Raw genomic sequence first — 25,573 nt, forward strand, 5'->3', positions numbered from 1 at the left:
CTAGAGCGGACTAATGCAGAGTGTAGACAAGCCCTAAGTCGTTGCATATTCATGATCTTATTGACCATCCAGACCTGGCTAGTGGAGCAAGAAATTCTTTTTAAAGATAAATCATGACTTTGGGGCTTTTGTTTAGTAAATTTAGTGTTTGTGACGAGTGCTAGATTGACGGACCTGAGCAACGGAAGTCCATTTATACTAAGTATGGCAGCAGCAGTCCAGACGCTTCCATGCTGTCGGACAAATTTGCTTCAAATCTGATCTAATTAAAACAGTAGATATTGAGAAGGTAGTTTGGATTTATGCATAGTCAGACCTTGGTGTGTCTGCTAACACTGACAATTTTTGCCAGTTAAGATGATAAGTGTTCATTGCTGTGTATCATAAGCATGGTCCACTGGGAAGCAGTCTGTCCACCAAATAACAGTCACATGGCAATAGCTCAAGAGAAGGATGCTATGGGGATGCTTGTGTGATGACTATGCTTTGAAAGGCTCCACATAAACTAGAATCTATTTATTTTTCACTCACGTCTGTCCTTTCATTTTACATTTGATTATTTTGAAAACCTAAAATCATGGAACAAAAATTAGGTCTGAGGGCCTCTGAAGTTAATTTCCACTGCCCAAGTTCTGGCACTTCCTTTTTATTTAATTATTATTATTATTATTTTGATTTTTAAACTATCTGTGTAGGTCTCTTCTGAAAACTGCTGTGACAGCTGCTTTTAATGTGACCTTGATACAGGGTCTCACAAACTCCTTACCTTTTATTTGGAAAATACACCCACTAAAAATTAGGTTGACCTTGTATTTAAGAGAGAAACTATCAACATGAATGTCATATGTTTTGAAAGGGATGCTGCCAGACTGATGATAGCAAGCATTTATAAACTCTTCTGCTTCAAAGTGCTTTACAAGCAATAAATGATTATGATTATTACTAATTTATTTAGGAGCCCCACTCATGAACCAGGATCCCATTGTGTTATGCATTGTACAAACACAGAACAAAAAAAAGTGCGAACATTAAAATATTCTTTTCAATGATTGAATCTGAAACTTGTAAAATTAAACTTTTTATACTCCACTTGGACAATGGGAATAGATTGATCACTTTCCCTTTTGTTTATAATTACCAGTCACTTATACTTTCTCGTTCTTGATTAGTCAGATGCTGCAGTGTCTAAGTAGCAAATACTGTAGGGGAATGTGAAATCCAAATAAACTATTTGCACCAAAATTCAGATTTTTCTCTCTCTCTCTCTCTCTCTCTCTTTTCATTGAAACAGTTCTGCTAATATCATTTAAAATTAAACCTAAATATTTGGACCTCTGCTAAGTATCTTTAAATTCTTGTCTGTTTACTTATAACCACTTATTCAGATTACTAACACTGAAAGTTTGAAAATTCTAACTTTGCTTCTCACCATTTGTTTGTTTTCTGCACATTACTCATTTTAGCTGGTAAGACTAAAATGAATAATTTCATTTGTTTTGTGTTAGTCTCTGGCTGGCATGAAACAAACACTGAAGGGGAATAATTACATTTAAATTGCCTTCATTGTAAAGGAAAAACTTGTATTCACTGGGATTTGTGAAGCTCTTTAAATAATGGAGCCTAAAAATACTGTTGTTTGTAAGTTCAGTAAGTTCAGGGCAAAGCACTCTAAATGTGTAATCTATTTGCATGTGATCTACTTTTCCTTTATTCAGAATACAATTTAGATTCCTAATTACTTAGGCTACGTGTGCTCTATGCGCTGGGTGATATTCCCCTACTCTCATCAAGCTAGTGCAAGTATAAATATCACTGTAGCTATGGCAGCACAGGTAGTGGCAGTGGAAGCAAGGCTGAGCCGTGCAGAGTACATATCCACCAGTTTCAGGCAGGATTGTTCTTGGCATGCCTCAGCCGTTCCTCCGTTGCCGCTACCTGTGCTACCACGGCTGCATGGCTATTTATACTTGGGCTAGCTCACTGAGAACTGGCCCAAGTATGTGTACACAAGCATGGGAATCACAGCCCAGCTCCTAGTGTAGACATAGCCTTTGACTGCAAGATCTTTGGAGCAGAGACCATCTTCTTGTTCTGTGTGTACAGTGCCTAGCACAATGGGGTCGTGGTCCATGACTAGGGCTCTTAGGTGCTACCACAATGCACATAAATAATAAGATGGCCTTGTTTGGCCTAAATGCACGCTCTAAAGCTGGAAACAACGTATATGAGTAAGTTCACCCACACAGATAGCATCATAGGCAAAGGGGCTAATCTCATGAGTAAAGTTATTCATCTTTGCAAGATGAGGGCTTAACATATTGCATACTCAAATGTTATTGCAGGGCCTTTGTCCTCTGTTTCCTGACATTACTCACCCATCATTATTCATCCTTCCATGCTCAAGAGATATGGGTGGGGGCGGGGAAATCATTTGGTTAATAAACCAAGAGGACACACATGCTTCATTGTGTTAGCCTAGTGCAAAGAGCACAAAGAGCCACTCATGAAGTCATTCTAAAGCACTGGCTTCTTGTTTCTCCAAGTTACACATTCTCTACTCTGCCACTTGGTGGAGTTTAGTGATTTAGGCTCCGATGAATGTTCTTTTTCAAACCAGTGTATGGATTCTACTTGTAAAATGATAGATTGTCCCTGTAACCTGAGAACAAAGAAACAAAGCTGGCATGTTACCGTAATGTGAGAACTAAGGAAAAGACACATCAAAGATTCAAAAACAAGAGTTTACTTTAAACTAGGCCTGATGAAGAAGGTGTCAGATCCCAAATATTAATATAATCCCTCCCTCTGAAAGTAAAGAAATAAACAGTATGTGCTCATTTTTTAAATAAGTGATATTTTGAGATGAATATCTTAATATTTGTCAGATCGTTAGATGGGAGGTGTTATAGCAGTCCGAAGTATTATGTTTCATCCTGCAGATTGGAATTAATTTTAACAAGGAAGAACTTTTTTTTCCTGTTGAATCCTGTATTCTAGATTTTGCTCTATATTACTCAAAATTTGTGAGGGATTTGTTATGCTGTTTTTCCTCTAAGTAAAGCTTTCTCCCCCCACCCCAAATGAAAGAATTAAATAATGAACAGCTAGACTCAAGCTCCTCATTTATTTGACAATCAAATCCTGATCCTGCTTCCATTGAAATCAATAGCAAGTCTCTTCAAAGACAGGTGAATCTGGTCTTAGGCTAGATACATTTTCATCTGGGAAACTTGAACTCAGAGCCTTTTTCTAAGATCAAGCCTTGTATACTGTTCTGACCCTGCGTACCCCCTACAGCAGGGGTGGCCAACCTAAGCCTGAGAAGGAGCCAGAATTTACCAATGTACATTGCCAAAGAGCCACAGTAATACGTCAGCAGCCCCCTGTCAGCTCCCCCACCCCCACCGCCTCCCATCCACCGGCAGCCCCGCTCATCAGCGCCTCCCCCTCCCTCCTCACACCTCCCGATCAGCTATTTTGTGACGTGCAGGAGGCTCTGAGGGGGATGGGGGAGGAGCGAGGGCACGGCAGGCTCAGGGGAGGGGGTGGGAAGGGGTGGAGTGGGAGCAGGGCCTGTGGCAGAGCCAGGGATTGAGCAGTGAGCACCTCCCAGCACATTGGAAAGTTGGCGCCTGTAGCTCTAGACCCGGAGTCTGTGCCTATATAAGGAGACGCATATTAACTTCTGAAGAGCCGCATGTGTCTCCGGAGCCACAGGTTGGCCACCCCTGGTCTACACCTTGTTGTGTAATGCAGACTAATTGCTCTACAGATCTCATTAACTCCTGAGCTCTGTAGCTCTCATTAATTTCTGGTTTCTAATGCCTACCTAACACTTTTTTATTTGTGCTAAATCAATAAACAAATTAACATCAGCTGAGTTCTAACTGATCTAAAGAGGCTTGACCCCTGAAACTTGGTCTCCCCCAGTCTGTAGGTCCTTTGTGGTATGTTAATGTCTCATTGATAATCAATGACCAGTAGTGATGATCCTCTAAACCAGTGGTTCCCAAAGTGGGGTTTGCGAACCCCTGGGGGTTCGCAGAACGTTTCAGGGGGTTCGAAAGAAAAATTTCATTAATGGCGGCCAGAGGACTCTGCTGGGACCCAGTTGCAGGGCAGACAGCCCGAGCCCCAGGGAGAGCGGGGCCGGGTAGTTTGAGCCGGCAGCCCGAGCCCTCCCCTGTCAGCGGGGAAGCCGGCAGCCCAAGCCTCGTGGAGAGTGGGCAGTTTGAGTCGCCAGCCCCAGCCCTTCCCTGTCAGCAGGGGAGCCGGCAGCCCGAGCCTTGGGGAGAGTGGGGCTGGGCAGTTGGGGCAGGCAGCCCGAGTCCCGGCGGTCAGTGCGGGAGCCGGCACCCCGAACCACAGCGCTCCGCACAGGGCTGGCAGCCTGAGCCCCAGGGAGAGCGGGGCTGGGCAATTGGGGCCAGCAGCCCGAGCCCTACCCCGTCAGCAGCGGAGCCGGCAGCCTGAACCCCAGCGCTCTGCGCGGGGCTGGCAGCCCGAGCCCCAGGGAGAGCGGGGCCGGGAAGTAGGGGCTGGCAGCCCGAGCCCCGCCCCCATCAGCGGGGGAGCCGGCAGCCCGAACCCCAGCCCCAGCCCCAGGAATTTGCCAAATCTCATCTAAAGCCAGAACCACAGCCCTTCTTGTTACCACCAGCCACAACCTCACCCGAAACTAGAGGTGGGTGAAAAATACCAAGCATTTTTCACAGACAGTTTTGAATTTTTTTCACATTTTTCAAAATTCCCCAAGAAAAATTTACAAAAAACTGAAACGGAAAAATGGTCCATTTTCAAAAACTGTTTTCATGAAACATTTTCTGATTTTTGAAAACCAAAAATGAATTTTTTATTCGAAACCATTTTTTTTGAAAACAAAAGCCAAAAAAACATTTTACAGAAACATTTTTTGTTTCTGGTTTTTCTATGTTCGTTAAAAAAAGTTTCAATTAAAAATATTTTTCAGAGGTTCATAGATTCCGGGCCCGGCAGTTGGGGCATCCATCACACTGAGGAAATTTAAACTTAAATCCCTGAAAATATTCATTTTTAGGAGGGGATTCACGAGATTTCACAATTTAGTGAAAGGGGTTCGCGGGCTGTTAAAGTTTGGGAACCACTGCTCTAAACTCATTCCTGATGCAGTACGCCATCTGCACCTATGTCTTCTCAGCACATTCCTAGAGAAATAGAGGTTTCTATGTGCAGCTCTCTGTCCCAGTGGTCAAATGGAGGTAGAGGGGAAACAAAATGGAAAACATTCTGCAAGCAGTTGTGTGTGGGTGCAGGTATCTCCCCCACATTGAGCTCATGGCAGGATCAAGGCCTTATCAGGCTCCGTCTCAGAAAGCAGAAGCTTTGCAATTTCTTTTTCAATTAAATGTTTCCCAAATAAGTTTTAGTCCCTTCCTACCATGGAACTTATGATACTGGAAGTAAATGAGATACATTTACATGACAATGTGTGTTTGCCACATGCTAAAAATGGATGTTACATATTTTAAAGAATATCCAGAGCTGGCTACAGGTATCTGCAACACATTGGCATCAATTCCCAGTCTTTTCATACTTGAAATTATTGCGAGAAAAAAATAAAACATTCATTGCTTGTCCAGAAGTATTACTATGGCATTTGATACTTTCTTCTTCTGACATACGTGAGAGGGAGTCATTCGAGACACGTATATGATCATATGAAGCAGTGGTTTGTAGAAATATAAATACTGCACATAAATATTGATATGTGCACATTAACTGTCTTGTATAATTCAAATTTCTCTCTCGCTCATTTCTTGCAGCGATAGAACTCTTTCATCTAGGTGATATGCTACCTAATTGTCTTCCACAAATTCAGATTCACAGTGGTAAAACTGCATGCCAGAAGAGCGTTCTATGGAGATAAGATGATGTGACAGACTGTGATAAACTGGGATTTTACCACGCCACAGCTGCATTCAGCATTGAAAAGCCAAAGGCCACGTACTTCAATCATCCTGGGGATGCTGAAACTCCATTTTTACTTTCTTTCTGAATGCTTAACTTGGCTCAGTATCTCAACGAGTTTCTGGGGTGTGAGGTCTCTGTGTCAGGAAGTGATGCTACTGTGTGTATCCTCAGCACAAACAGAAGAGTTAAAGATGAAACTTTAATTATGAGACTAGATCTTCAAACAGTCTCGTGCTTACACTTCATTTGTTTTTGTTTTCAGTTTGTGCCACAGTAATGTTTTTACTTCATTGTTTGCCTATGAATGCGTGTTGTGTTTAGTTAACCAAATATTGTTGCGGAAGTGCCTGAAAGTTAAGACCATAGATCATAATGGCATGTTTACAGTCACTGTACCCTAATAGATACTCTCTGTATAGCACACCCCTGGTTCCTTTTTCTTCCTAAAACAATGGAGTTTACTCATATGAATATTTACAGTGGTAAAGGAATGTTTTTGTGGAACAAGTTTATACAGTCTCCTCCGTAAATCCTAAGAAAATACAATATCAATAGGCTAAATACTATAAGCAATATTGTGTGGAGAAAATATAAGCTATTGCTAGTTTTTAATTAAACATAGTAGAAATTATGCCTCATTTTCTACACCTATCACAGGCAATGAAGAATGATGGCTAGTGCTATTATATTCCTAGACAACCTTGTCATTTTTGTTCCACAATGAACCTCATTTCTTTAAGGCAGATGGGCTTGCTGATAAAGTATAATTCCATGGTCTAAAATAGAAGAGGCTATTTCCCTGCTCAAAACAATATTAACATATTCTGAGAGTCTCAAGTAACATAAAGAAGGGCCAAATACTTGCCCGCATGTGAATTTTGCCATTGAGTTCAATTGTATTATTTATCATAGCTGTGTAGGGTTATAATAGACTGCAAAAGGAAAACTGGAACTTTTTTAAAACAGATGGATTTTTTTTTTAACCAGGAACTTTAAAAATGGCTCTTTCACATAATTTTCCATGATAATAAATTATCATAGTTGCATGGGGTTGAAATGGGAGGTATTCTTTCAAGCCATTTTATCCTGTACCAAAGTGATGAGAGAGACAAGGTGGTGAGGTGGACCAACTTCTGTTGGGAAGAGAAACAAGGTTTTGAGTTTATTAGACAGAAATTGGTCCAATAAAATATATTACCTCACAAATTTTTTTCTCTGTAATATCCTGGGACTGACACAGCTATAACAACAGTGCATATACCAAAGTGCATGTGTAAGTGAAACTTATTTCTGGACTCTGCTAGGAATACAGGCCCTGCTCCTGCAGCTGGAACCAAACAGGCAGATGCTTATGTCCACATATAGCCCTATTGAAGTCAGTTTGGTAACCCATTTGGGTTCAATTGCAGGATCAGGACCACAAAGTCTTTCAGCTGGAAATCAAGGCAGAAAAATAACTAAATAGAAACTTTAAACCTAGCTATCAATTATAGGATAACTTAATCAAGGAGCAGATTTGGCAGAAAGAAAGGTGGTGGTACTCTTCCAAGCTCCGTCTTACAAGGTAAGCTCTGCCCAGGTGAGTTGGCAATATGAGATGTCACTCATTGCATCCGAAGAAGTGGGATGTAGCCCACAAAAGCTTATGCTCAAATAAATTTGTTAGTCTCTAAGGTGCCACAAGGACTCCTGTTCTTTTTACTCATTGCAGAGTGTGCAGATATTCAATATATGATCGTGTTCATTGTTTGGCTCTACAGAGCTCCTTCAACTGTGCTCTCCTTCCGTGTGGTTTGAATACAGCTTCCTTGGGCCAGGCTGCTTCTTTTATAGTGGGGGGAAATAAGTTGTGGTATCTCCCAAAAGCCACCCATGTGTTCTGCAACCACCTTCTTATGCGCTTGGCTCCTGCAAATTGAACAGAGCAGTTCCTTTAATGAGGATATCTCCACTGAAGTTCCAGACTGTCTGGGGAGCAGTGGAAAGTCCTTCTACATCTTACATTTACTCTCAGATCTGGAAGATCTTCATGGTCTGGTGTGGCACCAGGAGCATTACTGTCTTATTTTGCTCACCCTAGTATGCTTTGCATTTCTTTGTCCCTGTTCAAGAAGGGTTTCAAAGGCAAGTGATTCATCAAGCAATCCCTCAGCAGGACTTGAACCTCCTCTCCCAGTTTCTGATGTATCCCAAATTTGAGCCTTTGTGGTAGACTTCTTTCCTTTAAGATGGCCCTACTTATTGCAGTGACCTAAGCCAAACGAGTGAGTAAATCAAATTCTCATAATCTCTCTCCCTTATTCTTCTCTCTTTACAGAAGGGCATTTTTGTTGTTTTGGCTTTCTCCAGAACTTGTTCCCAAGTGGATAGTCAATTTCACCTGAACAATTTAGTCTTAGCACTCCCTTTCTCTATCCAAATCTGGTATTTTCCCCACCACACAATGCCAAGAGGCTGCATTTGGTGGATGTAAGCAGGTCCTCAAGTTTTATCATCCCTGTTCTCAGAACTTCAAAAAATTAAGGTAACTGTTTCCTTGCTTTGAGGGTTACAAGAACAAGTCGCTGTTGCTATGTGGGTCTGAGACTGCATTCTCACAGGGTTTGACCAGTCTGGTAGCCTGTCAGATGCTGTTTGGCTAGAGAAGCTGCCCCTTTATAGACTGCATGCTTAGACACTAATATCCAAGGTGTGTAAAGCAGTGACCATGATCATCTCTTCATTCCTTTTTATGTCACTATCAACTGGGCCCCTCTGCTTCTCAGGGTGCCTTCTTTGGCTGCAGGTTCTTGTCAGCAGCAGAATTTGGCAGTTTTGCCTCCCAGGATTGCTATTTGCTAATAAACTGTCTGTCCTTTTAATCCACTGTCGTAGGAGGAAAGAAAAAAGTATGTACAACAAGAGAAAATTTACTTATCATTAATTGTTTGTCTCACTCTCTCTCTTCTACCCTACATCATACCATCCTCCTTGTTGGCTGGTGTGCTGCTGCTTACTTTATTTTCTTGTAGGCTGTTTCTTTCTATATTTCTCTAGCTGGAGAGATTGTTCTTGGTCAATCTTATAATAACCAGCAATAGGGTTTCAGAGCTTTTCACACTCTTTGCTTCTCTAGTGGTAGCATTATAATACTCTGTTCTGTAATCTGCTGTCCATAGAGAAGAGATTGTGACATACAGAATTACCAGTAAGTAATTTTTCCTTTTCTTATGTACATTTGCAAACTTCCAGTTGTAACACAATTTTAAGTCCTTCAAATATAATTATAAGTAATAAGTCTGAGCACTTCAGTAAAAAATTACAATGCACCAATTAACACTGAAATTATAATTATCAAAAACATTAAGCATATTTCTTAAAATGAAAGCACCACCATTCTTACATCATTTAAATACCATCTGTTTTCTTATAAAATATTACATTTTTTATAATCTTTGTCTGTCTTTTAATTATCTGTGATTTCCTAGGTAACCAGGTTCTTCATATTCTGAAATAACACCTGTAGGAGAATTATTGCTGGACCTTCTTTCTTCTTAGTTTTTTTTAACTTAATTGCTTTGTTTGTGTGTTAGTGTGATCTGAAAGCTTGACAATGCTGGAGCCTGAAACCCTTTTATTTACTTACAGAACAGCACCACCACGGCTACTGCTCATGCAAGCTTTGCTATTGGCTGTGCTTGTGTCTCAAACGTGACTTAAAGGGACCTCTGCCAGAGGGGAGAAGAGTTTAGACTTCAGCTCTGTTCAGGGCTTTGTATCTCTCCTGCCACTACCACTGTCAGGAGTAGTGACCTAGTTATGTGATGTGGACATTATTCATGAGGACTGAGAACACCAACTTATTTTACAGTCGCTTCTGACTTGCCAACAGCACGTAGAGATTTCAGTCATTTTTGACAGGTGGTGAATTCAAGCTAGCAGCTTTGAGCAGAAAGGCTCTCTATCCCATTATCTATCCCTTCCATGAACTCCCATTTTATTCCTAATTCTTTTTTAGAGTTGATGTGGCTCAAATAATGGTAAATAGACCTGGAGGGGTGTTATGGTCTCTCTTATGTGTCTCAATTATACACCAGAGTGCAGGGCCTGGGACAAATCAGCCTGTATGGGCCCCCCTTAACATTTTTTATACAGGTGAAATCTGGTGTGGGGAGGGGACACCAGTGCTGGGGGGTGAGAAACAATGTAGAGTCACAGGGTGGCACCTGTCCTAGGGACAAGGGGGTCCCTTGTGCTGGGGGGTCCCAGAAACGGAGGGGCAATGGATGGGGTGAGCCTGGCACTGGTGTCTTCTGGCCACAGTGGGATGCTGGTGGCTGGTGTGGCGGCGGGCGGGCTGGGGTCACTGCTGCCATTGCTGGAGGCTGAGCCCAAGGCCGCAAAAGAAATACAACACGCGCTTCCTGTCGCTGAGTGTGGGCCTGACCTCTGCTGCTGGTGTCAGGCCCTCTGCTAGCCACCTGGGCCGGCTTGGCCCCCTAACCCCAGCCCCTGGGCTGGCCTGGCCCCCCAGGCACCCCTAAGCCCACTCCCCCTGAGCTGGCCTAGCACCCCCTGCACAACACATGCTGAGGCATGAGGCCCGGAACACTTGCCACGATTTGCCATACCCAAAGGCTGGCTCTGGATATAGGGCCCATTTCTTTGTGTTTATACAGGCCTGCCACTGTAGAGTCATAGTCTAGTGACTGGGGTCCTCATCCCTACTCCATCTAAATAAAAATAATTGCTACTCTTCCAGCGAGAGGGGGAAGCCACCCATCTAGGCTGCAGGTGTGTTTGTAATTCTACAGTCATCCACACACACTGCAGTGCAATGTAACAAAAGTGCTCATCTGTTCCTCCACCCTCCCTTGCACTACAGCCTCTTTTATTTCCATTATGCTGATTATTTCATACTGGGGACAGCAGTTCACCAGCCGATTCTTTGGTGGGTGGTTGGGTTTTTTAAGAGAGGGGGAAGCTGCAAGTGGTTTGAGACTTACATCTAACAGGCTCAGCCAAGAGAGAAAAAATTCATTGTCCCTAGAGGCGGAGAGTCGGTGGTTGGGAGCATCATGCTGTGCACACGCTGCAGCAAGTCCCAACTACCTCTAGGAGTAGGCTGCTGCCTTGAATATGCTGTGATCGGCTTCTCCATCGAGCCTGCTCCCCTCTTCCATCTGCTCCCTCGCCCCCTTGGGCACCCCAACCTGCTCCGGCACCCCCCACGTTAATCCTCCATCCCTTACCTCCGATCTATTCCTTTATGCCCCCCACCTGCTCCTCAGCGTCCCACCCCCAATCTGATCCTCCCTGCCCCTGAATGCCCGACGTCCGCTCCCCCCACGCTCGGGATAAGGGCACCGGGCAGGGCCGCAGCTTCCCTGGGCGTCGCTTCTCCACGGGTGGGGAGGTGGGGGCGCTGGACACGTGCTGCTCGCGGCCGCCCCAGGAGCCCGGGGTGAAGCCGGCTGGGGCCGGGTAGACGCGAGCCCGCTCATTGTTCCCCGAGGCGGGTCTAGCCGGCGACCCACGCCCCCGGCCCTCCTCATTGGCTGGCGGAGGCGCCCGGAGCTCGGGCCGCTCAGCAGAGAGCGAGGTCCATTGACAAAAGCGCCGGGCGGCCGGGCTGGGGGCGGCCGCCTGCAGAGGGAAAGTGCCTGCTGCTGCTCCGGAGTGGAGGGGGCGTAGGCTGCTGGGGCGGCTCCCCGGCTCTGTAACCCTCCAGTGATTGTTAGCGGGGATCAGGGGGAGCCGGCCCCAGGCTGCGCTGGGCAGGTGGAGGCTCGAGGCAGCGGCTGCAGGGAGGCGAGGGCTGCGAAGAGGGGGCGGCGGCGGTGCTAGGCTACTGGAGCCGGAGCCCTGCGGCCGGGCGCGCCCGGTCCCTTTCCATGGCTGCGAGGAGGGGCGGCCCCCCCTTGGAAGGTGAGTAGCCGGCTGTGCAGCGAGGGGGGGTTGGGCCCGCAGGTGAGGCAGCAGCTCCATTGTGCAGCTGGGGCACCTGCACCCGGCTGGCGCATTCGGCACGCCGGGAACGTGCGGACCCAGCTGGCAGGCAACCGCCGCCGCCTCCTGTTTGATGCCCCCCTCCCCCCGCTGCAGATGCGGTGCTTGTGCCATGCATGCCCCCCCCCCCCGCCGCCAAGGCGCAGGATTAACGGCACGGACCCCCTCGCTCCGACTGCTGCGGCAGTCGCGGCCTCTGTGGGCTGGTTCGGCGGTATTGGCCTCTGCTCCAGCCCATCACCCTCTGGCTCTGTGGAGTCCCAATATGGCTTTGCGGCGAGGAGCTCTCTGCCTGCAGCATCGCTGATGGGCGAGCCACAGCGGGCGGGGGAGGGAAAGGGGGCAAGTCCGTGGGGGGGGGGCGCGAGGGGAGCCTCGTGGGGGGTTGCAGTGCGCGTGGAGACCTAGGCGAGGAGGAGGAGGGGCAGCGTGGCTGCGGAAAGGGGCCAGCCGGCTGGGAGGGCGGGGCTGCAGGCTGAGGGGGGAAAGGGGGTGCGCGCGTGGGGTGAGCAGGTTTCCCCAGGGCCGGGCTCTGGGGAGCGCGGAGGCGGGGTGCAGGGCCGGGGCTCGGGGCGCTGGTGGCCGCGGCTGCGTCAGTGCGCTGCGCTCTGCCCCGCAGGTGACCGGGCCGGGGCCCCGCACGCGGACGGACCATGGTGACTTCCCCGCTCCGGGGACAGCGGCGGCGGCAGGAGCCGGAACCTCAGCGCTAATGGAAACTGGGTGCGCTGCCAGCTCGGCACCTCCGCGGGGGGGCGGCGGCGCGTCTCCAGCTGCTGCCCGGCCCCCGCCAGCGGACGGGAGCGCGGCCGTCGGTGGGCTCGGCAGCCGGAGCGGGGCGGGCATGGAGACCGCTGCGGTGCCGGAGAGGGGCCCGGCCCCTGTCCCCCCTCCCCGCGGGCCCGGCGCCAGGGAGCCCAGAGCCGGCCACCTGCGGTTCCTGCGGAGGAGCGTGGTGGACTCGGACCAGGAGGAGCCGCCTCTCGAGCTCTCCGAGGCCGAGCCGCGCAGGATCGTCCTGATCTCCAAAACCAGGAGGATCATTGCGGAGAGGGCTAAGGAGCGGCACGGGGAGGCCGAGCTCGAGCCCGCTGCGACCGAGCCCGCTGCCGAGCCCGCAGGGGCCGCCCCCGGGGTGCCGGCCGCGGCCGAGGAGCAGAAGGAGCCGGGCAGGGATGCGGAGAGGAAAGAGCCGTCGGACAAAGACCAGAGCAAGTCCAAGAAGGAGGAGCCCGAGGAGGAGGCCGACATGAAAGCCGTCTCCACCTCCCCCGATGGCCGGTTCCTGAAGTTTGACATCGAGCTCGGCAGGGGGTCCTTCAAAACGGTCTACAAGGGGCTGGACACAGAGACCTGGGTGGAGGTCGCGTGGTGTGAACTTCAGGTAAGTTGGGCTGGTCCTGGCCACCTCTCTGCTCTGAGCCCTTCTGGCAGCTAAGGACACAGCCTGTGCCATCCACCGACCTGCAAACGCAGCCTTTAGAGTCCCCACTGCTGATCCTCCTGCGTCTAACTATAGCAGGAGGTTTTCATTGGCTCAGAATCTGCCACCTTATGTAGGCTCCTGCCTGCCTTAACCCCCTGAGCACTGGGCTTGATCATTGACATTTCTGGCAATGTAATGGGCTAAGGATGAGACTGATGAGAAGGTCAGGAGTTCTTCCCTTGACTGCCCAAAGATTGTCAGAAGAGGCTTCAGGGGGTAGTTATATGTCACTCAAACTGACACTTGAGACATCCGTAACTTGATTTAGCAGGAGTCTAGCTGTAACTTAAAAAATACATAAAAGATCTTAAAATACAATTGCAGCAAATAGGTTTACTTCCTTTACAAATCTAAACACGGGGGTTGGAGGTCTTGGGTCTCTTCCCACTGAAACCTCCTATTTTGAAAGGGTTATTAAGCTGTCACAAACTCATTCTGAATTGAAACTTGGGAAGCACTTTCTAATCAAACATGCCTTATATTTTTGGCCATATCTGAGTTAGTCTTTCAGCAAAGTCAAAAATTTGTGGATTCAGATGTCTTTTAGAACAAATGCAACTGAAGTTGTTTCCCCCACTCTAGTATCTCTCTTATTTTTTTAAGCCTTTGAGCCCTGTAGGGTGAAATAGTACATTAATAAAACTAATTAAAGGCCGGAGACTCTTCAGTTTCTGGGCATAGACACTACATTCTTTTAACTATTCCTGTAATTCTTTATATTTTTCATACAAACTTATATGCACCACAGACAATGTGGGTTATATAAATTGCAACATGATGTACCCCAGTTTTTTTGGTGAAGTTTTTGGTATCTGTTTCCTGACTCCACCTAGGTTATTAATATACATTGACATGAGACCTAAGCTGTTGTGACTTTTTCGATCCTTAGGTTTTTTTTCTTTTAGTGAGATCTTCTTTCTAGACTACCTCTTAAACTAGGTTGTGTTGTATAGATTTTGCTGGGGCACTGACATCTGTACCTCAAATTGAGCCATGGCACTAATCCTGCATTCCTTGTGCACCCAAAACTCCCACTGAATACAGGATCAATCCTCCTGCTATAATAGTGTTTAAGTACAATTAGTAAAGGATAGAGAATGGAAGCCCTGATTCTGAAAATCAATGTAAACTCTACTTTGTCTCCTGTGATAGGCAGACAAGTGGACATACAGCCTTGCCACTTTGGTTGATTTTATTGTATGGTATCTTGTAATCCATTGCAACCCCATATTGTTTAATTAAATGTATAGGGAATACTTATCTCAATTTTTTCATTTGAATTTCTGCTTTTAAGAGCCAGTAAAATAAAAGCAACTTGCTTTACTTGTATTGCTGGGTTTTTTAAAGGGCTGCAGAGCCAGTATTGTGGTATATTGCAGCAAGAGAAGTAGGAAAAAAGGCAAGATAGAAAAGGTCCCAGTAGCATGTGGGAGACTGTACAAGAAACAGGGGAGAAGCTGCATAATTGACAATTGGAGAATTTGTCAAGCTGCATGCTGCTGGGAGGAAAAGAGAAAGCATCATCCCAAGCCAGCTTTGTCATTCCGGTTTGGGTTAGGTTGGAGGGTGCAAAATATTAGCGTGTTTAAGTTTTTTTTTTTATTCTGATAACTAAAGGTTCATTTAAAAATATTTTCTAGATGTTCTCTTTAAGTGAATGTTTGGATATAATGAAAGGCCAAGATCTGACGATCTTATTGTGGCCCATGTTGTGCAAATTCTGTCACAACAGAACAGTCACCACAGTTTGGAATTCATTTTACTGTCAACTTTGCTTTAACTCTGCTTTATTAGAGTAATATTTAAATCTCTATAATAGATTGACTATCCATAGCTGCTTAGAAAGATCATTATGTCAGAAAATAGATACTTTACAAATTGTAATCTTCTGGTAATCTAAATCCTCCATGAATCTTTACAATTGGGTACAGTAAGCTACACTGTGAAATTTCACTAGTCTGTTTTTACCCCTCATTTTATTTGGGTAGGAGAGCTTGAATGTGCTCCTTTGTGGAGAAGGTGTTAAGAGGGTTAAAAGCCAGATTACCCGTATAGCTCAAAATGTCTTTTATGGAAGAATATGTAATCATTACTTTGCCTTCCATTATAAACCAGAGGTACCGCTCGTTTCAAATCTGATGGAGCCACTAAACATTGTTTCACCCTTTTCCACAGACTTCTTTCTATAATTGAGAGGTTTAATTTTTGGACTAGACAAATACAGGAAAAGTGATAAGAATTCATCAGGGTATTTCTGGCTGCCACGTCTAACAAATCAGTGTCAATTAGTTGTATAGCTTTGACGGTAATGTTGGAGAAGGGTCAGCTTCCAGGAGATGTCAGATTTTCAAGTTACTTTTGAAACTAGTTTTGGATTAATGAAGTGTAACTGAGTGGTGACTGCAGGGTTTTGTTAAATATATTTTTTTAGTGTCAGGCCTATGTTCTCAGCCTTTATTTGCAAGAGAAGCAAATAGCTAGCATTATACATTGATGGAGTTATGTATTACATTTATAATCCTGAGTTACATGCAGTTTATGTCTAAGATCGACATTTCTAAGTAGTCATGCTTATTTACAACATTTTGAACATTTCTACATGTACCTGGTCAATTATACTTGGTTCTGTTTTTACTTCTCTATAGAAACATGGTCAGTTGCAAGTGGCAACCATCAATGATACAAAACCATCATTACCCTACAGTTGAAAACATAAAATGTCTATCTTGATATTTTCATACCGCAGAAAGCAATTTTTACATTGCTGTATTTGAATGTTACATCTGTAGATTTCTTTTAGGGGAAATGCACACGTGTACTTGTCTTTTTTCCCCCAGTGAGATACCTACATTTCCATGCTGATCAGTTGCACTCCTTCAATCTTGGTTACAGTACATACAGTCAAAATCATAAATACCGGGAGGTTTTTAAAGGTATGATCATATCACAATTATACATGAAGCTTAGAGAATGAGAGCCAATGGAACACCTCTGCTATATGTAACTTGATTAGCTTTCAATGAAGATAAAGTAGGACAGAGAAAAGTTCTGCTTTGGCAAAGTGATGCAGTAAATGATACTCTTCATGTCTCTAACTTGATTTTTCTAAGTCTGACCCACAAGCATGTACCCCTAATATATTTCAATTTATCTTCTCATAGATTGAGTTTCCAAGCAGCCATCACTCCTTTGTCCTTGCTCAGCTTTTTTTCAGTCCAATCATGGTTTGTTTGTTTTTAAATCTAGATGAAAGCTTTGTGAGCCATTTTTGAGATCTCTGTATACTACACCACTGGAAAAGTTTTTCAATAAGTTGATTTTAAGTAAACTTTAACTCCAAAGAATTATATATTTATTTTGTAGTGTAACTATGATTGAAGAGATGTGCTAAAGATGTAGAATTGGAATCCTGGATAGGTTCAGGTTAAAAGTTGAATTGAAACTAGGGTTTCAGTTTGCCTGAGCAAGATATTAAGATTTTAGCCAAATCTTAACTAGAAAATAGACAACTTTACTATGTTGAATCTAGCCTGGAACTTAAGTATTGGCGATGGTATTTGTGTGCTTGCTGAAGTTTGAAAGGGTTCAGGTTCTTGTTTTTGCCCTCCTCTAGTTAACCGGTGGCACATTCTCAGTATACAGCTGCAATTCAGAATAGCCATATTTCAAAATGCTGTGCCTTCTAACTATAATCTCAGTTTATGAGCAAGGAATGTTACAGTTTGCCAATACGCAGGTTAAACATTCTTTTTGGATAGATGCATGCCGACAAGCTTGAAAATATAAGTCCCTTTTTGGGACTTGTAGAAAAATTCTGGGGGAGGCCATGTACAGACCTACATCACTGAGTAGTCCTCACTAGTGCTCTTCAGTTCCTATTTTGATTCTGATCACTGAGGTTTCTATGTAGAGCTTTTTTTGTTTGTTGTGCCACTGTTGCAAAATTAGTAGGGAAAGAGGACATCCTTTGCTTGTCCTCCTTTCAAAGATGAAAGGATCAGAGAAGTGGCTCCTTATCACCAGTGAACATTATTAAAGCACCCCCCTCCCACTTAAAATGGTTGTCCAAGGCCAAAGTCTTATTTTGACTCCCCCCTCTTAATTACATTTTGAAGACCTCCTGTACCTATATTAGTGGACTTTTTTAACAGGCTTGGCAAGCTGGTCAGATAATGTCAGTTGACTACCAAATATTCCAGCAAGAATCCCCTACTGTAGGTATCAACAACGTACCATTTTGGTTGCATCATGGTGCCATCTGTAGCAAGCCTACTTAAATGTTGTGATCACTCACTTTACTACATGCTAATGCCACTGGGGGGAGGGGGGAAAGGTAAATAAATTAATTGCAAGTTGAACATCTTGATTGGCTGGAATTTTCTAGAACAAACATTGTATGTATGTTTATTTGGCCTGGTATACAAAGTACATTGCTGTTTACAAAGCATATTAAACAAGATAAAAGAATGTACCAGCCCCAAAGAATTTACATTCTAAACTGACTAGACAAATATACAGAAATTAATTCAGAAGGGAGTGGGAGAGGGAGAAGAGGGTTCAATCATTAAACCTCCACCCCAACACAGAGAAGAGATTCGCAGCCATTAAGCTGCTTGAAGAGTTGGCCTAATTATCATAGTCATTTTTAAATGCACTTTTCTTCTTTTATAGTTGCTGTGTTTAATTTCATTTTTCTGTAGCTGTTCAGTCTGGAATAACTTACGTTTAAATGCTAAAAAGTAATAATTCTTTCTCGTATAATTTTGTTGTTGCATTTTCTGAGCTGAAATAGTTCAGATAAGTACACTGCTTTTTGTAATTAGGCATTAGGATCTATCAAAGGCTAAGCCTATTGGTGAGCATAAAGTCTTTTTTCTTTTATGTCACTGTTCTAATAAACTAGTGCTTTAAAATATTTCACCTGTGTGTGTGTGTGTGTATGTATGATATATAAATTTTTTTTTTTTTTTTTTTTTGACCAGTCAAATGCCCAACCCTCTCCACCAATGTGTCTGGACTGCATTGGATATATTCTAAAGGCTGATACATGCCTTAGTGAAATAATTGACTTGATTAGAAATGTTTCAGAGTAGCAGCCGTGTTAGTACTTGTGGCACCTTAGAGACTAACAAATTTATTTGAGCATAATCCGAAGAAGTGGGCTGTAGCCCACGAAAGTTTATGCTCAAATAAATTTGTTAGTCTCTAAGGTGCCACAAGTACTCCTGTTCATTTTGATTAGAAACGCAACTCAGGTGATTCATGTTGTCATGACTTTCCTTTTAGGGTATTAGTCTGAATTAAAGAACTGTAAGCACAATTTGCAATATTTTGAGAACCAACAATGTTGATTTTCTTTTATACATTTGTACTCCTTTGATATATTCTTTGCATAAGAAGCTCATGCCAGGTTAGCTGATGACTAACTGATTTTAATATTGTGTTTTTCAATATTCTACTGTTGCACATGAGATTAGGTTTAAGATTTTAATTCAAAGCATTAACTCTGGATCCATGTGCATTTGCTAATCTTTGTTTCCAAGGGTGATATTTGTCTTTAAAGCTCAGCTTACAATTTGGAAACTGAAAATTACTTAAATGGAACAAATCACCTACAAGAACGATCATGTATTAATACCAGCTTCTTACTTTTTAATGAAAGGAAGACATAGGGTTTATCTTTCATTTAATTAAACATTTAATGCTGAGTAGTAGAAAATATTCAGCATGATGCTAAATGGGACCACTCTTGAATTATTAAAATGTAAGAGGAAAAAAGTTCAATACATGCAACAAAATGTCAGTGTTCCAATTAGTCTTCCAAATGCTAACGAAGGCCTTGATCCTGCAAGGTGATTATGTGGGTGGAATCTTGTGTTTGTGAGGAGCCCTATTCAAGGGAGGAGGTCACTGAATGGGCAACTTTAATAGTTGCAAGGTAATTCTTGTTTGTATATCATTGAAGGTGTGTTTGATATCTCCAGTTAATGAGCAGCCACAGATATAACTCAACAAACTGTTACATTATCTGAAAGGTGGTTGAAGTGCAACTGTCTATTCTGGATAGAATCGTTTTTCATTGTTGCATTAGCTTGGTGTTCGTACAGCTCATAAAGGCTGACATCTATTTCATTTATTGACTCGGGGAAAAGGCTGTAGATACTTAATAGGCTAATACTATCAATTAAAATGACTTCATAGTCTGAGGTCTGGTCTATACTACCCGCCTGAATCGGCGGGTAGAAATCGACCTCTCGGGGATCGATTTATCGCGTCCCGTCGGGACGCGACAATCGATCCCCGAATCGGCGCTCTAACTCCACCAGGGGAGGTGGTAGTAAGCGCCGCCGACAAAAAGCCGCAGAAGTCGATTTTGCCGCCGTCCTCACAACGGGGTAAGTCGGCTGTGATACGTCGAATTCAGCTACGCTATTCACGTAGCTGAATTTGCGTATCTTAAATCGACTCCCCCCCTGTAGTGTAGATGTAGCCTCTATTAGCAGGACTAGTTTAGAAAATGTTCTTAGTGGAAAGTAGGGAAACCTGCATCTTGGGGGTTCTAAATCTGTATTAAGACTTTCTCAATAACATTACAGTAACTTTCAACCAGACTAGCTTTATCTGAACTTCACGATAACTCTTGAAAGGATGATTTCTATTAAGTTTTGATTGTTAGTTAATTTAATGGAACTTCATTTTTGAAAGAAATAAGTCTAAATTTTATTTAGTATGTTAATATGAAAACAACACTCGAACTTGTACAGCATAAAGTGTTCACATGTTGGTATAGCTATCAGTGCCATTAGAAAGCTAGGTAAAAATGTGGTATTAAAATACCAATAAATTAGATTGTCTTTGCTGGGTTTGAGAAGCATTTAAATTGAAACCCATAGCAAGTAGAGCTGAGCCAAATCTCAGATACTTACTTAGAATTTAATTAAATTTGACTTATTATTTTCAAGTGCAAAAATAATTTTATATATATTTTTTTTAATCAGCTAGATATATAGAGAGTGTGATTGAGCTGGAAACTTAAATTCATAACTTTGCTAGACACTAAAATTCATGGGCTTAACAGAGAACCTGGATTTATGGCTGATTACAACAATCTGTAACCCACTAACCCTCCTTTTTGTCTTACGACCACGAGGGTATAAACGGGCCACTTCACTTTGCATGGTCCCTTAGAATATGTACTATCTGTTCAACCTTGTATTTAGCTGTGACACGGAGTACCTTTCCCAGACCTGAGGAAGAGCTCTGTGTAGCTCGAGATCTTGTCTCTCACCAACAGAAGTTGGTCCAATAAAAGATATTGCCTCATCCTCCTTGTCTCTCTAATATCCTGGGACTGATGTGGTTACAACACCCCTACATACAGCTATATATTTGTCTAGTAAAAACATAAACTGTGGATGTATCTGAGATTTAGTCTGGTGAAATATAGATAAGAGGAAAATGGGTGAAAATTACTACAATTTTGTCTGCAATGAACTCTGCCCCCTTTGCTCATGTATTGTCCATAGTTGGTAGAGAAACATTTTTAGGCCTAAAGCATAGCTGCAAGGCTTGTTCTGCTCTATGTAAACTTTTATGCAAATATTTAATGTGCTAATTTGCGTATTTACAAATCTGCATATGACCTTAAGCTTATGGTCAATATGCTCTTCCTTGAGCAGTGATGAGGACGGGACATGGGAACAAATCTTGGTAGCTTGGGCTAGGATAGCTACTTAAAGGGGGTGAGAGGGTCAGTCTGGGGAGTAACTGGATGAGTAGCTACTGGAACAGCTGGAGGTTAGGGAGCTCTAGATGAGGCTGCTGCATGGTGGGGGGGCAGTAAATGCAGGGACTCCTGGATGATTTGGTGGGAATAGAGGGTCCTGGGTGCTACTGGAGGGAATGGTAGAGCTCCTGGGGTGCAGTTGACTGCTCACTCAGGGGTTGTGGGTTGGGGAAAGCCTAGTGTAGCGGCCTTCAGGGATCAGTGAGAGGCAACTTGAGGCTAGTATTGGGAGAGGGGCGGAGGGTGTCACCATCTTCTCCAGGCACCTTCCCCTTTCTCTCCAGCTGCCATTGGCATCTCTGGACTACTCCTTGCTGGCACCAGCAGGAGCAGGGTGCCTGGTTGTCTGCTCGGTAGGTGCCAGTAGCTACTAGCATCCAAAAAAGCAGAACTGCAGGGAAATGTGGATGGGTGATATCTGAGCTGGGCTGTGGGAGTATGGACATAGCTGCCAAATGCTTGACTGTCAGGCGGGATGTGATGCTGGGCAGCCCTGCAGAAGGGGTGAGCTTCAGTGCTCTGAAATGTGAGTGGTTCAGTCAGTCGGTGTGTGGGGAATACTGGAAGTGTCCATTCAGGAATGCGGAGTTAGTATTTTGTTTTCCATTTAATAACTAAGTTTGGAGGTAAAAGTGAAGCTAGAGTTGCAGACCCATCACTGCTTGGAGTGCTGTGCATACAGCTCTGTAAAGAATACTAGGGTTAAACAAGCGTGAGTGTGGCTTCCTTCCTATCTACCCTCTAATGTCTGGGGGCCTCTACCAAAGTCTGGACGAAACGTGGCTGCAACATGGGTTGGAGGCCTCCAGAGTTAGAGGAAGAATAATCCTGTCCATCTCTTGCTGCTGCTACCCACCTCTGAGACTGAGTTATGGCGCGTAATGAACCTCTTGCCTGTTCCTCCTTGGGCAAGGTGGGTTGATTACAAAGCAATTTAAATTGTGATTTAAAGGAGCAAGCAAGAAACCTTGGTTTAAAAAAAAATCAATTTTAATTGTGTTTTGCATTTGTACTTTATTTTCTGAAAGAGGTGGATTCTCAGTGATTGGTAACCATTAAATTGTGTTCATTTACAACTAAACATAGCTTTGCACTAAAGTGATGCTTCTTTTTGCTAGCCAGGATTATGCATTATATCTACATTCTTTTATTTTATTCAGACTCTTAATTTTTTGTTTTTGTTATGGTAGAAAATTGTGAATGATGCATTTTTTTATTCACTAGATTAATTTTTTACCTGTAATTTGTGTCAAGCCCTATTTGGATGGAAATTCAAATTCAATTAATAAAGCACAAAAACAGCATTTATTGAAATTATGTATCCAGCACATTTTCTCAAAACATGTTTTGCTTTTAAAACATATATTAAGCAATGGAAGTATTATTGCTAGTTAATTAATTGAACTGTATCAGAGGGGTAGCCGTGTTAGTCTGAATCTGTAAAAAGCAACAGAGGGTCCTGTGGCACCTTTAAGACTAACAGAAGTATTGGGAGCATAAGCTTTCGTGGGTAAGAACCTCACTTCTTGCATCTGAAGAAGTGAGGGTCTTACCCACGAAAGCTTATGCTCCCAATACTTCTGTTAGTCTTAAAGGTGCCACAGGACCCTCTGTTGCTTTTTAATTGAACTGATTATTTGATCAACATGTCTTTCAAGGTTTTAGAACTAGTAGATCTCATCACCTTGCACCTATATTTTATTAGTACGTTGGAAGAGGAAAATAAGATTTCCTGCTTTTTCAAATCCCACTTGGTTTCTTAGCTTAGAATGAACTAGTCTTTGAACTGGAACTAGCTGAATAGACTGGAATGCATATTCTCTCTGCACCTGCAGAAGAGGCTACTGCTGTCAAAAGCTGGTTTAGTATTTCAATGAGCTGTGATTCCAGGTCATTAGCCAATGACTTCCCCCAGTTCAGTGATTTGACTTCAAAACTTGGCAGCAGGTACGTACTACTTAATTTACATTAAATACAAAGAAATTATATTATTTTAATATTTTATAATAAATATGAGCCTTAACCTAGGTTGTCAATTTCAAATTTAGTATTTAAAAGGTTTATTAAAAAAAATCTGATTTAAAAATTTGTATCCATGTTGTCCCTAGGCCTACTTTGGGGTTACCAAGGAGTGTAGATTCTTCAGTGTCCACTCCTGCAAACCATAAAAGGCTCGTCCGGCCTCACCTTGAAGGATGAGGCCAGTGGTTAAGGCACTAGCTTCAGACTCAGGAGACTTAGGTTCAAGTCTCAACTCCGCCATAGCCTTCCTCTATGACCTTGGACATGTTGCTTAGTTCATGTGCCTCAGTCTCCCTCTCTGAAATGGGGATAATAGCACTTCCCAACCTTACCAGGGGTGTTGTTAAAGATTGTGAGGAACTCAGATACTGCCCTAATGGGGGGCCATATGAGTACCGCAGATAGCAATCTCTTTCCCTACACCCCCAGATGGACACTGTGAATCTCTCCTGGGGCCTCTCAAAGCCAAACTCTCATGTAAATCTTGGGAGGTGAAACTGACAGTCCTGTGAAGCATTAGTATATTTGGAGGTAGGGGGTGGGGCCCAGTCTTCGAGTTGAGAAACTGACTCCCCGCAGTCTGAATAAAATAGGCTTGTGTACCACTTTCAGTCTAGTCAGGTCTCTGAACCAAAATAGGTTAATGGTGACTAGCAGACTTTAAGGCTTGTGGGAGTTCAGGAGCTGAGCCTCAGGAAAGGGGCTTATGAGCCTTTTGGGTGCTTAAGGGAATTCTCTCCTCCTACAGATTTGTAAACCCACAGGAAGTGGGGGAAGGCCCGCTGATGGTCCTGGGTTGTGCTCTTGCAGACCATTTCTTCCTGCAGACCTCAGGATATGCATAGAGAGAGAAAAATGGCAAAAGCATAAATCTTGGAAGGAATCACGGGGTCTTCCTTCCCCACTTCCTGTGAACCTCCTTTGGTTTGCATCATGGAAGAAGCCCAAGCCTCATGACCCTTAAGTAGCTGTGACCCAGCGACCTCTTGGTGCCAACTGGCAGAGGGGGTGCATGGGGTTTTACAGGGATCCCCTGGGTCAGATATATGCATAATCACATTCACTAAAGCAGGGGTCGGCAACGTTTGGCATGCGGCTCGCCAGGGTAAGCACCCTAGCAGGCCGGGCCAGTTTATTTACCTGCTGACGCGGCAGGTTCGGCCAGCACATCCCTCGCCCGCGCCGCTTCCCGCCGCCCCCATTGGCCCGGGACGGCGAACCGCGGCCAGTCGTGGCCGCAATCAGCCGAACCTGCCCGTCAGCAGGTAAATAAACTGGCCCGGCCCGCTAGGGTGCTTACCTTGGCGAGCCGCGTGCCAAACGTTGCCGACCCCTGGACTAAAGGGTGGCATGTGAGGTCTCTATTGAGAGCCAATAGCCCAGTAGTGGTCATAATCACTGCAAAAGCATGTATGGATAAGATTAAGGAGTTGGGTGTTTATACTGGAAATTATGGTCTTAAGGTCTTCCAGGTGAGGCAGGTCACCAGGAGATGACACACCTTGGACAGTCTCCTTTCAGACAGCAGGCAGGAGAGGCTTCTCTCTCTTGTTGGATTGTGTGTGTTGTGCATTGTCTCTCTCACACTAGGCATATTTGTATACTGAGCCAGATGCTGATTGCAAAATCTACAAGAAAGGAATAGACAGGAAAAAACAACTAGCAGGGGGGTGTCGTGCTTATGACTAAGATCAAAGAATTAGTCTGATATATCAGAGGGTGCAAACAGACACAAGATTTTTCTCCTGGGAGGCATGACTTGTCTGATGAATGGAAGATCACAGCCAAGTCTGTCTGGAAGGACTTTGGGTGAGCATTACTCTGTAAGACAGGAAAGTAACTAGTTAAGTAAGCCTAGGTTCTAGAATGTGTTATGATTTTACTTTATTTGTAACCATTGTTTCCAATACTTGTGCTTGCTGTCACTGGAATCTCTATATTTTGTGTTATAAACTTTCACTTGTTTTCGCTATAAACATATCTAAGTGCTGTGTGTCAAGCAGAGTGGTGATTTGAGGTGGAACTGGTAAACTGGGGTATATTGCTTCTTTGGGAGAAGCAGATCTGTGAGCACTGCCAGTGCTCAGTGGAACAGGGGCTGGACCCTCCAGGGAGAAGACACTCAGAGAGCTCAAGGACTGGAATGTGCCTATTGCTAACTTGTAGAGAGAACAAGACCTGGGGAGGTCTAGAGAGGTGTGCTTGTGTTGCCTATGGCCGATAGCGTTGGAGACCTGACCCTAGGTAGGCACAGACAAGGCTTCCTCACACTAAGGGCAGATAGTAACATGGTGCTTCACTGTCCTGGGTACCCCCCGGGAAGCATCACAGAAGTGCTCGGG

General features: G+C 44.1%; 1 protein-coding gene across 1 annotated transcript in view; it reads left to right on the forward strand.

The window, feature by feature from the left end:
* The first annotated feature begins 12,781 nt into the window (after positions 1-12,781).
* Positions 12,782-25,573, forward strand: part of WNK2 (WNK lysine deficient protein kinase 2) — a 171,345-nt gene continuing 158,553 nt past the window's right edge. Inside the window, exon 1 of the mRNA XM_029911187.1 lies at positions 12,782-13,321. Within this exon, the coding sequence (XP_029767047.1) occupies positions 12,782-13,321 (540 nt within the window). The remainder of the gene's footprint in view (positions 13,322-25,573) is intronic.

Source organism: Terrapene carolina, unplaced genomic scaffold (genome assembly GCF_002925995.2).
Source record: "Terrapene carolina triunguis isolate 2854851 unplaced genomic scaffold, T_m_triunguis-2.0 Scaffold89, whole genome shotgun sequence".
Classification (NCBI taxonomy): Eukaryota; Metazoa; Chordata; order Testudines; family Emydidae; genus Terrapene; species Terrapene triunguis.